General features: G+C 36.8%; 1 protein-coding gene across 3 annotated transcripts in view; it reads left to right on the forward strand.

The window, feature by feature from the left end:
- KAT6A (lysine acetyltransferase 6A) overlaps positions 1–13308 on the forward strand; it is a 151539-nt gene that overhangs the window by 109674 nt on the left and 28557 nt on the right. For all 3 annotated transcript variants that reach the window (XM_027865162.1, XM_027865164.1, XM_027865163.1), the window contains one exon: positions 8952–9093. In XM_027865162.1, the coding sequence (XP_027720963.1) occupies positions 8952–9093 (142 nt within the window). The remainder of the gene's footprint in view (positions 1–8951; positions 9094–13308) is intronic.

The following is a 13308-nucleotide window of genomic DNA, read 5'->3' on the forward strand; positions in this document are numbered from 1 at the left end:
AGGTCAAGGTAGGGAAAGGAGGCGAGCATAGCCAGTGCCCGGATGATAGCCTGGGAAAGAATTAAGGGAATGGTGGTCACAGCACATCATTTGATGCTATTAACCCACCTATACTTTTAGATATTGTCTCTTCTTTTGGCTTTTGAGACACTGTACTCTTCTTGTAGATCTTCTTTTCTAATTTTTTCTTTTCTTTGCTTCTTTGATGATTCTTCTCCCAGCCTCCAGTCCCTACCCCCCACCTTTTTTTTTTTTAAACTATAGTGGATGTTTTCCAGTATTCTCTCCTTGGGTTTCTCCCTTGGTAATCACATATGCTCTCATGATTTTGATTATTATCTTCATTTAGATGACTCCCTAATTTCTATCTCATTCATTTATCCATTCACTTTTTCATTCAATAAAGATTTATTATGAAGTAATTTGAGCCAGGCATTGTGCTAGGCACAGGGGATACAAAGACAAAAGCAAAACAAATCTTGCCCTTCCAGTATGTTCTTTCTAATAGTTAGCATTTATGTTGGACTTTAAGATTTGCAGAGCACTGTACACAAGTTAACTCTCTTGATTCTCATAATAATCCTGACAGATGGTTGCTGTTGTTATCCTCCTTTTGCAGATGAGAAAATTGAGGCTGAGAAAGGTTAAATAACTTGCCCAGTGTCACTAAGCTGATAAATATCTGAAGCAGGATTTGATCTCAGGTCTTCCTGATTTCATTTCCTCCTATCCATTGCACTACCTAGTTGCTATTGAGCAGAAAACTCCCAGACTACATCTTCTATTTCCTATAGTGTCTAGTACAGTATCTGGCACATAGCAGGTCCTTCATAAATGCTTATTGAATTGAATATAGAAAAAAATCTACTTGTTTGTTCCACTGGTATCTCAAACTCAGCTTATTAAAAATCAGCCTTTTATCTTTACTTCAAAACTTCTTATTCCTTCTGAATTCACTGTTTCTCTCAGTAGGACCACCATTTGCTAAATTTCTCATGTTTAATTGTTGATATGATCTTTGACCCTTTTCTTTTTTTCCCTTCTCATATCCTTTCATATCCTTTTGAATCTGAATCTATAATATCTCTTGCACTAGTCTTTTTTCTGTTTCTCCTAGTACCATCTTAATATAAGCCTTGATTATTACCCACCTGGATTATTGCACTAGCCTCATAACCAGTCTTTATGATTCTACTCTCGTCTAATATTAGTATTTTTGTATTCATGCCAGGTTAATTAATTATTTTTCTTCACGGATCTAATTATGTCATTACTCTGTTCAAAGTCCTTTAATGTATCTTAGTTGTTATCTGATAAAGTTCAAACTTCTTAGCCTGGCATTCAAGCCCTTCCACAATATAGTTCTAACCTGCCTTTCTAACTTGAACCTCAGTCTGATTTCCTCTAGGACAACAGTTCTTAACCTTTTTTGTGTCATATGAAACCTTCACACCCCTCCTTAGAATAGAATATATGCAATACAGCATCTTATCTACTTCAGTTTTTATTTTGTTAATCCTAGTAGTGCCTATTTATTAAGATTTTAGGATTTTTCTACCTCTGACTTTTTTATACTAAAACAGGTTGGCAAACTATGGCCAACAGACTAAATATGCCCTGCTATATGTTTTTATACAGCCCTTGAGCTAAGAATATTTTTTACATTTTTAAATAAAGTTTTGTTCTATTTAAAATTAAATATGGACTGGACCGTATCTGGCCTTTGATCCCTAATTTGCTGACCCCTGCTCTAGAATTTAGAAACCATTCAAGATCCTTATATTTTGTCAATCAATAAACATTTATTAAGCAACTATTATGTGTCAGGCACATAGCTAAGTGATAGAGATACGAAAAGAGACAAAAGACAGTCCCTTTCCTCAAGTAGCTTACAGTCAAAATGGAGAGACATTAGGTAAACAAATAATGTACAAACAAATTATATCCGAGATAAATAGGAAATAATTAAGGGAGGGAAGGCATTGGGATCAAGAGAGGTTGGGAAAGGCTTTCTTCAGAAGGTGTGACTTTAGCTGGGATTTAAAGGAAGCCAGGGATGCCGGTAGATAGAGATGAGGGGGGATAGCCCATTCCAGGCATAAGGGACAGCCAGAGAAAATACTGAGCTGAGAGATGAATTGTTGTGTTTGTGGAACAGCCAGGAGGTCAGTGTCACTGGATCAAAGAGTATATGTTAGGGAATAAGATGTAAGAAGACTGAAAAGGTAGGAGGGGGCCACGTTATTTAAGGTCTTTGAACAACAGAGAATTTTGTATTTGATCCAGGAGGTGATAAAGAGCCACTGATGTTGGTTGAGTAGGGGAGTGACATGGCAGGACCTGTGCTCTAGTAAGATCACTTTGGTGGCTGAATAAAGGATGGATTAGAGTGGGGAGAAACTTGAGGCAGGCAGACCCACCAGCAGGCTATTGCAGTGTCAGAGAAGAGAAAGGGGCATATTTGAGAGATGTTGCAAAATTTAAATGGACAGGCCTTGGCAACAGATTGGATATGAAGGGTGAGAGATAGTGAGGAGTTGAAGATGCTTCCTAGGTTGTGAGTCTGAAGGACTGGGAGGCTGGTATTGTCCTCTACTGTAATAGAGAAGGTGGGGGGGGGGAGGAAGGTTTAGGGAGAAAGATAATGAGTTCTGTTTTGGACAAGTTGAGTTTAAGATGTCCATTTTGAGATGCCTGAAATGCAGGAAATGTGAGTTTGGGGGTTAGCAGAGATGTTAGGGTAGGGATAGGTAGGTGTGAAAATGACTAGCATAGACAAGGTAATTAAATCCATGGGAGGTGATGAGCTTACAAAATGAAGCAGTATAGAAGGAGAAGAGAAGAGGGCTCAGGACAAAACCTGTCTGAGGGACAGGTTAGAGGATGTGGTCTAGAGAAGGATCCAGCCAAGAGGACAGAGCAGGGGCAGTCTGATGGCAGAGCCAGGAGAGAGCGGTATCCCAGAAACCTATAGAGAGTAGAGTCTGGAAGAGAGCATGGTCAGCAGCGCCAAAGGCTTCAGAGATATCAAGGAGAATGAGGCTTGAGAAAAGTCGTTAGATTAGTAATTCTGTTTTGTTACCACGATCGTAAGTTTATGGGTCGAAAGCTAGAAGGGATGTCAGAGGTCATTTAGTCTGAACTCCTCATTTTAGGGGTGAGGAGATGTAGACCCAGAGCGGCTCAGTGACTTGCCCAAGGTTATGCCATTTAGTAAATAGAAGAGTCAACATTTGAAGTCAGGTCCTTTTGACTCCAAATCCAGTATTCTTTCCATGGCATGAAAGTGCCTTCCGTATTTCTGTAGTTCTCAATCATCTTTCCTCTTATTCTCAGATAAATTCTTTCCAAGTTATTGACCAAATGCTGAGGACTTAATGTTGGCTTTTAAAAATTTATTTTGCCTTTTAAAACAAAATCCAGGCCCAATAACATGCAAAAACATTAGAGGAATTGGAATTTTTAAAAAATTCACAGAATAATAAATTAGTATTGGAAAGAGTGGTTACATTTCAGGGAACCAATATCAGATTAAATTAATGTGTTTTTTTCAACAAGCAACACCGTGTCTCACTCTAAAGGGAGTACTAGCAGTGTTTCCTCCACTCTGGAACAGCTAAAAAGTAGAATAGCCAGGATTAGACCTTCATAGGCCTGAACTCTTTCTGCCCTATTATGTTGCCTATACAGTCTGTTTATTCTGTAATAGGAATCATAAATAGGTTAGAGACAACTTGGTGTAGAGGAAAGAACACTAAACTTTGAGTCCAATGACCTGGATTTGGGTTCCAGATTTGTCAGTAATTGGTTGTTTGACCCAGTTGTAGTGTTTTTGAGCCTTTAGCCTTAGTTTACACACCTTTAAAATGAATGATTTGTACTAGATAATCCCTAACTCCTCTTCTTTATATTCCTTATTATTTTATATTTTCATAGCCATATACAAACAGGTAAAAAGATAAGTAAATAATAATTTGAGGAAGGAGAGAGTGCTAATAATTAGGGGAATTTCGGAAGACTTCTTATAGGAGGGAGCACATGAGCTGTGCCTTGAAGAATGCTAAAGGATTCTGAGAGATAGAGGTAAAGAGATGAGAGTGCATTCTAGGGAGAGTAAACAGCCTGGGCAAAAAGGCATAGAGGCTGGAGATGGAATTTCAAGTTTAGGGTAATTTTGACTGGAACAGAGATTACATGAAAGAATAATAGGCAATAAGTCTAGAAAGATAGGCTTGTATCTGCCAGGCTGAAGGGCTTTACCTGCTAAACTCAGGAGTGTGTATTTTATTCTAGAGGCAATAGGGAGTTACTGAAAATTCTTGAACAAGGGAGTGACATGGTCAGACCTGTGCCTTAGGAATACCGATTTGGCAGCTGTGTGGAGAACACATTGGAGAGAATTCTTGAAAACCTGGAGTCCAAATAGAAGGCTGTTGCAATAGTACCAGTGAGAAGTGATGATGGTGTGAATTAGGATGGTAGCTTTGGGAATGTAGAAAAGGTGTTGAATATACGAAGAATGTTGCAGAGGTAGAATTGACAAGACTTGGGCAACTAATTGGATATAGGAAGTGAAGGAAAGGGAAGGGTTGAGATTGACTCTGAGGTGTGTAACTGACTGGCAGGATGGTAGTGCCATCATTGTATAAATAAGGAAGTGTGAAGAAGGGAGAAATTTTTGAGGCAAAGATAATAATCCCCACTTTGGACTTGGTGGCTTTGAGATGCCTAGGTGAAAACCAAGTGGAAAGTCTATCAATCCATTAGTTCTGCTAGATGGGAGCTCAAGTGATATTAGGGTAGATCACTGCCATCCCATTTGCTTGCTTTGGTACTAGGATGAGAACCCTTCTTGAGAAGAATTCCATTAGCTTCTTTAGAATCAAGAGTAGCACTGCTTCAAATCCGTCCTTGTTTCTCAGGATGGGGATTCATCATCGTTTTTGAACTGAGGCTACATCACATGTGGACTCCTCAGAGCCACCATATCCCAGGAGTTCTGCAAAAAGCTAGAGTAATCTACGTATCTTAAAAAGTGACACTCAACATTTCTCCATAGAGCTAGAAATATTCAAAGTTAACTCTAGTTGCGCATCTTACAAAAGCTGCTGGGAAATGACCCTTCAGAAGCAAAAACTTTAGTACTACACGTTACCTAATGTTTTTGTATGGTGGTTTTTTCTAGTAAAAAAAAAACCAGTTGTATGTATTAGTACTATAAGAAATCTTTTTATTAGAAGGTTATAAGGTGATTCTCTTTAGACCAACAGTATCATTCCATTGGAATTGGTTATAAAAAATGAGGATTTAATACATTTTCAATGGGAAACTGGCAGGATAAAAATAAATAAGGGGATCCTTCCTCCCTCACTCACTCCTCTTTATCTTTCTGCTTTTCTTTCAATTGGTGCTAGAGATTTTGTATCTTTTGGATCTGTACTAATTTATACGTTTTTAATTTATGTGGGTTAGTTCAGTAACTAAATAATAATTTATAACCTTCAAAAAGCACCTATGTGACCCAGAAACTGGAGGGAGGTCCTAAACTTAAACACAGTGTTTTCCAACCCAAATTATACTGTAGACCAGTAAGATGTCAAAATTCTTTACTGTGTACTGTGTTGCTTTTAAAGCTTTGCTGTGGCATTTCATGGGAGCTACAGAGAAAAGGAGTCAGGGTACAAGGAACAAGATAGGGAAAAAGAGTATTTTATGGGTTTTTTTTTTAAGTTTATAAATTTTAAGAACCAAATACTTTTGGTAGTAAAAATTTTGTGGATCAGTAATAATGAATTGACTTTTGGATTAGGTTGTCACTGAAGCTTTTAAAACAAGATAAAATCTATTGTGTACTGTAGGAAGTCAATTTTATTGTTATTTTGTGATTTTGTAGTTAGAACAAAATAATTACTTGCCTTTAAAACTGAGATTTAACTTTCTAAAAAATTTAGACTTATTTGGTCCAGTTGTTCTTTTTATTCCTCTCACAAACACAATGCAGTAAAAAAAAATTTTTTTTTGAAGTTTCTAATAGTTACATAGAGGAAAACATTTGCTTTTCACTGGGTTGCAACATTTTATACTGAAGAAGTGAAATCATCTCTTGAGAATTACTTCTGAACCTTCAAGGTTAGATGAATTAAAATTGTACATTGAGGTTTCGCTGTAAGTGAATAGAGATAAATAAAGTGGAAAAATAAAAGGTATGTTTCATCAGTTTCTATAGCCATCATGAAGATATGATGCCCTTTGTAGATTTCACCCTTCCTTTTGAGAGAAACTTATTTCAGACTCCAGCAGGGTAATCTGATAGTTATAAGATACTTATCAGTCAGTTAATTGAACTACTGGCTCACTTTAGGTGCCTAGATTTATGAATGAGTTCTTTAAGCATCTAGGGTTAGGGAAGTTAGTAGTGAGGAAGGGATAAGTTATTTATCTTTCTACTCTCTTACTGAGCCTGAGCCTTGAAATTTGAGGTAGCATAAAACGGAAATAGAACAAAATAACTTAGAAAAAACTTGATGTCTGCTTTGTAGTTTTACCAATGTTACCTGAAAGATTATTTTAAAACTTTATTCTGATAGATTCTAATATTAGAAACTATATTAATTTGCCTAAAATAAGGGATACTTACAAAACATATGTTGCACTTACTCAGGAATACCAAATCATAGCAACTTTTCAAACTTGAAGTGAATGCTTGATTAAAAAAAAAAATTAGACTACAACTAAAGCATCATAGAAAAACATATGTAATATAATATAGTACTGCCAGTTTGGAGATTTTAATATTGAATATCTTAGACCAGAGGTGGGGAACTTGTGGTCTCAAGGCCACATGTGGCCCTCTAGGTTCTCAAATGCAGCTCTTTGAATCCAAACTTCACAGAGTTTGTTCTGTAAAACTTGGACTCAATCAGAAGGCCACACCCAGGGACCTAGAAGGCCACATGTGGCCTCACGGCAGCAGGTTTCCCACCCTTGACTAAGACAATTGGATATGAATTTAATGAAGAAAAGTAGAAATTATTTAAAGATGCAGAAGGTACTCAACAGTAATTAATGATGATGATGATGATAATAATAAGGCAGAATAACAGTAGCAGTCACTTAAGATGGTAAGAGGCTAGACTGGATCAAGAATACTTTTTTTTTAAAATCCAAATATGTAGAAGGTTATATTAGTGACATGTCTGTTTTGTAACAAAATATGATTTTATTACTTTAAAGAACATTCATTAATATTGGGGACAAAGAAAGTATAAAAATTTTAGAAAAACCTTAAAATTTAAAAAAAGATGTCTTATAAATGAGCACATTCTTTAAATTCAAAACCCTTTTCTAATGTGCTACTTGAAGTTTATTTACCATTATTATTGAGTAAGCTTAACATTTTTACATTATTTTTTTACTGCCAGGAAGACCTGGGTTCAAGTTCTGGCTCTGTGACCCTGGACAAGTTACTTATCTCTTGTGCTGTAGGCCACTCACTCTCTTAGGCTATAAATTGCAGAAAAAGTGTCAACTTACATTAATAGAGAGAGTTCTTTATTCATAATTTTCCTATGCTAATGACATAAGAAGCCCAGTCCCTATCCCTATCCCTTTTACTTTTATTTTCATACCACTAATATATGTAACCAGGTCTTTTTTTTCTTAGATGTTGAAAATGTTTTCTGAGCTAGCAGTTAAAAAAACAAAAATTTTATCGTATACTATTTTATCTTGGTTATAATATGCATCAACTTGTTATATGATGGTTTCATAAATATAATTTGGAATGAATAATTGATTTTATTTTCTTCTTTTGAAGAGAAATGATGAACCCTGAGTTTTAGAGTCCAGGGTAGAGTAAAACTAACTCTGTATTCAAAATATGTGGAGTCTATTCTTTTTTACACTCCATTAAAGCCTTATTCCAGTGTTTCATCTTGTATGAAGGTGACACACCAAGTTCTCAAAGGCCATGCCACTGGAGTTCAAGCCCTGAAAGGACTTTGATTATGGGTCTGACAATGGATGGCACATCTGTCATCAGAAGACCAGACTAAGTTTGGAGAGACTTATTACCAGAATGTTGGCTACCAGGTGATATATTTTTTTGGCCTTGGCTTAGTCAGAAAAACTGGGTTCTGGTCCTGGTTTTGTTGATAACTAGTTGTGTGGCCTTGGGCAAGTCACTCTTTGTGCCTCAGTTTACTCATCTTTAAAATTAGAGGAGTAGACTAAATGATTCTTTAGGGTCCCTCTCAACTACAAAAATTCTGGGATTCCTTGATCTGTGAAACATGTGTCCTTCGTTAGGGACATTTTTAAAACTGCCAAAAAACAGAAAAAAGTTATGTAAATATCAAATAATAGCTAGGAATATGTAAATGAAATATTTTGACCCTCTCATCATATATCCAAGCTGGAACATAATTGAGGAATCATTTAATTCAACTCCCACATTTTCAAGATGAAGGGAACTGAGCTTCAGAAAGGTTAAGTGACTTGCCTAAGGTTAAAAAAAAACTGCTTACTGTCAGACCTTAGACTCAAACCCAGGTCTTCTGACTCCCAAGTCTAGTCCTTTTTCCAATGTGCCATGCTGGCTTTAACCTATTCCTTTCTATTGTTAGATAATAGGTTGTATATTCAGCATGGTGTGGTAGAAAGAGTACAGAACTAAGAAACTTGGGTTCTAATCTTGCTTCTGCCACTAATGAATTAGCTATATGACATAGCCAAGCCATTTAATTTTTCTTGGCTTTAGTTTCCTTATCTTTCAAATGGGGATGACAATACATACTGGTCCTTACTTTATGAAGGTAGTTATGAAGCTCAGATGAGATAATATGGGGAGGGGGGAAAGCTTTTAAAGCCCTGTAAAAAATAAGGTGCTTGTTATTATTATTTAGTATGGCCCATATCAATCAAAAGCCCCATTTTTTCATCTTTATTTACAGGCTGCCTAAGTTGTACCTTTGTGAATTTTGTCTAAAGTATATGAAAAGTAGAACTATTCTACAGCAGCACATGAAGAAATGTGGTTGGTTCCACCCTCCTGCTAATGAGATTTACAGAAAGAATAATATCTCTGTCTTTGAGGTAAGGTATACTATTTTAGTGGTTGTTCTCTGTTTAATTTTAAAATTGTAGTGATTTTTTTTCTATAGTATCCAGCTCTGCACCCTAGCATTCTTAGGTCTTTAGAAACTTGATTACTCTTATTATGGCATACATACTTTTAAGTCATCAAACAGGACAGTAGTGTGAAGAGCAAACAAAACTCTGCTAATCCTGAATGGACTCAGCCTACAGTATATTTAAAATAGTGTCCACAACTCTGTTTAGAGACATCATTCATTGTCTTTAATTAACTAGACTTGAATGTATGCTATTATTATGACAGGCACTATGTCTGTGATATTATGATTATATTTCTATGTGCCTCCTTGCTATTCAGTTTAACACATATTGAACATCTATCTCTATCTTGTGCCCATCACTCCGCCAATTACTAGGGAATTAAAAAGGAAGTATTATAGAACACATGTTCTCTCTCCTTGAGTAAGTCTTGGATATATAAATATATAAAGTAGGTAGTTAACAACGTGAGATGCTAAGAGCCCAATTGAGCAGTGTTTTTAAGTGCTATAGAAATTTAAAGACAGAAGAAATAATGTTAAGTTGGAAAACCATCTAGCATCTTTTAGTATTGTGTATGTAGTAGGCACTTAAATTCTTGTTGCATTAGTGAATCTTATGTCATCAGCACATGAATTACTGATGGGTAACTGACTTTGCTTTTTTATTCTTTGCTTCATTATGAATGTTTTTGAGTAAGAGTCCCCAGAAAGCTAGTAGTGACCAACTATTGATTGTAAAACTTGACCTAGTCACTCATGGGGTTAGTAACTGCCACTCAGTTCTTCTTTTCTCTCCCTTCTTCTGCTTCCCCTGGTTAAAATTCTGATAAGGAACAGGCAAGGCACATGGTATGATGGTAGTTTCTGGCTATGCTACATCTTTCTACTTTCTTTTTCTTCCCCCACTTCTAGGTTGTCAGCATATCTTCCAACCTATTTCCTTTCACCACCTGAAATCTGATTTTCCCCTGAGCCACTTTTTTGGCTGGCTTCTTTAATGCTGGCTGTTTTCCCCCTTCTTAATTCAGAATTTCTTCAGAATAAGAATATTTCTTATATGCCTTTTGCTCCCTCACTGTCAGTTCTGTACTTTTGCTTGCTCTACTATTGTCACTTAACAACATCTTTTTTGAAATTTATTCCAGCTGACTATAACTGCCCTCCTTCTATCTTTGTCACTTTCATTAACCAGTCTCCTATCATGCTCATGCCTTTCATTATGACTTGAACACATGGCTCACATCTTCCCTACCATCATCCTGAGAAACTGTGTATGTTGACTACATTGTTTTCACACTTTCTTGAAATTTTTAACTCCTTTGGTTTCTCCTTAAGCTCTACATCAGCCACTCACTTGAGTAGGAATACCTCCATTCCCACTGTCAGTTGAAAGTACTCAGCCTAAAATATGCATCCTAAAGTCTGAGATTCTCCTCTCTCACCATAGTCTCTTGTCTTTCTAAGTTTCCCTTTCTCTTATTTTTCTCAGACCTATTCTTGACCCTCATTATGACCTTTGGTCTTTGAATTTCCTGTATCTTCCAGCCTGTCAACCCTGTTCTGGCTTCCTTTCATACTTACAGGTTTTGACCCTTCTAGTCTACCAATTTAATAATCTAATGAGATAACATTTGTAAAGTGCTTAGCATAGTGCCTTGCATGTAGTAGGTGCTATATAAATGCTTATTCCTTTTCCCTCTCTCTTAATGATGCTTTGTCCACCTTTGAATCTTTTAACCATCTACCATTCTAGTCAGTAGTTTCTTCCATGTACTTCTCTTTCTTGTGCTTCTGACCTGCTGTAAGCTGCTAAGGATATCACAAAATGAAGCTAAGTTTACCATAATTTTATGCTGTTTATCATCAACTTAGCCTCACTGCTGCACTGCAATCCTTTTACTTATTTTAATTTATGCTTTTATGTTTATCATATGCAACACTGTTCTTTCTCCATACCTTCCCTTTAGTCCCAAATATACACTCCCCTCTTACACTCTCAGTAGATGATACTACCTCTTACTTTACTGAGAATATTGACATCATTATACTTGAATTGAATTCTCATTTATTCATCCTGACTACTCAGCACCCTAATTTATTTTCTCTTTCTCTTTGGTCTCAGAGTGATTCTCCTTGCTAAAGTTGTACTCTGGATACACTGTCTTGATCTTTTCTCTGACCTTACTCTGTCAAACAGTCTCTCTTTCTCCCTCTCCTTCCCCACTTTCTCTCCCTCCCTCTGTTCCCTTCCACTGCCTCTTCCCCCCTTCCTTGTTTTCCTCCCTTTCTCTCTCTCTCTCCCTCCTCCTCCCCCTTTCTCCCCTTACCCCTTTCTCTTCCTTCCTTCCTTTCTTCCTCTCCTCTCCCTCTCCCTTTCCCTCCTATTTCTCTACTGGCTGCTTCTTCCCTCAACCTACAAATATGCCTAACCTAGTTTAGCCTGTAGAGAAAGGGGCTAGACCTGTGATTTTGTTGGGAACTTCTGAATGAGGAAATTCTACTGATAAAGGTTGACACCTTCTCTTCAATTTTTAGTTATAGAGAATTGCTTAGAACACTAAAACTGAGAGTGTAAGTGACTTTCCCCAGGGTCAGACAGCAGGCATGTGTCAGAGACAGGACTTGAACCAAGATTTTCTTGGCTTTAAAGTTGACTCTACATTATTTTATCCTGCCTCTTAATTTAAACTATCTGTCCTTAAAAGCCCTTTCCCTGATCCTGCTACAAACTATCATTCTTTATTCTTCTTCACTATCAGATTTTTAGGAAGAATAAGCTACATATACTGCCTTTACTTCCCTACTACCACACCTCACTTATCAATTCTTTGTGATCTGGCTTCCACCCCTAGTACTATCTTGAAATGTCTTTATTAAGGCCCCTAATGACCTCTTCTATCCTCATCTACTTCTCTGCATCCATTTAGTGCTGTTCCACCATCTCTTCTCTTGGCTTTTAAAATACTATATTCTTAGTTCTCTTACGTCTCTAACCATTCCTCCTCTGACTCTCTGCTGGTTCACTGTCCTTCCATTCCTTACACATGGGTATTTCCTAGAAGTTTATCCTTGATACTTTCCTCTTTCTCTATTTCTTACCCATTCTCATGTTTTGAGTAATCACTTCTATGCAGACTACTCTCAAAGTTCTATCTCTACTCCCAACTTTTTCCCAGATCTTCTGTTTTACATTTTCAACTACTTATTGTACATCTCTGCTTGAATGTTTTACTGGTACCTCAAACTAATCAAATCTGGAACTGAATCATCATTTTCTCATACCACATCCCATCCCTCTAAAAAAGAAAGAAAGAAAGAAAACAAAAGGGAACCTATTCCTTTCTCTAACTTTCTGTCTGATGGTGGTCTGACCATCATCTCAGTCATTCAGGCAGGTAATCTTGCAGTCTTTGAATCCTCTATATTGGTAATCTCAACATCCAGTTAGTTGCTAAATTCTGTTAATTCTACCTATATAGTATCTCAGATCTTTCCCTAGAATGAACTCCACTGCAACACCTTTATTCAGGCCCTTAATATCTTTTCACCTGGACGTTTGTAATTGCTTTTTAACTGCCTGTGTTGTCTATGATATTTCCTCCTCAGTCCAATCTACCCTTTATACCGTTTGACTGAGTACTTTTGCTAGTATACTTATGATATATTACTCTTCTACTTCTACAACTTCAATGGCTCCCTATTGGGTACTGCATTCAAAATATGACTAGATGACTAAAATCATTAAAATCCAATTAAGATATTAACATCATGTGATCCTGGCATTCAGGGCTGTATGTAATCAGACTTTTTTTTTTAACCTTTCTAGTCTTATGCTATTCTTCTTCATTATAATTAGCATTTCTATAGCACTTTAAGGTTTACAAAGCACTTTGCAAATATTTCATTTTGTCGTGACAGTAACCTGGTAGGTAGATGTTATTATTATTCCCATTTTACTGATGAGGAAACTACTGAGGCAGAGATAAGTTAAGTGAATTTCCTGACAACTCTGACCTCCTCCTACCCCCATTGCAAACCGTCCCCTTACCCTGTTCATGAAAGTCATCTCTCCCTCAGATTTTTCATACCACACTGCCTGAGCCACTCCTTTGCATTCATCTCCTTTTCCCTTTTATCATAGTTATTTGCATATCTGTCCTTCTACCCCTTCTCA

The sequence above is a fragment of the Vombatus ursinus genome, unplaced genomic scaffold (genome assembly GCF_900497805.2).
Source record: "Vombatus ursinus unplaced genomic scaffold, bare-nosed wombat genome assembly UNPS02014778.1, whole genome shotgun sequence".
In the NCBI taxonomy this organism is placed as follows: domain Eukaryota; kingdom Metazoa; phylum Chordata; class Mammalia; order Diprotodontia; family Vombatidae; genus Vombatus; species Vombatus ursinus.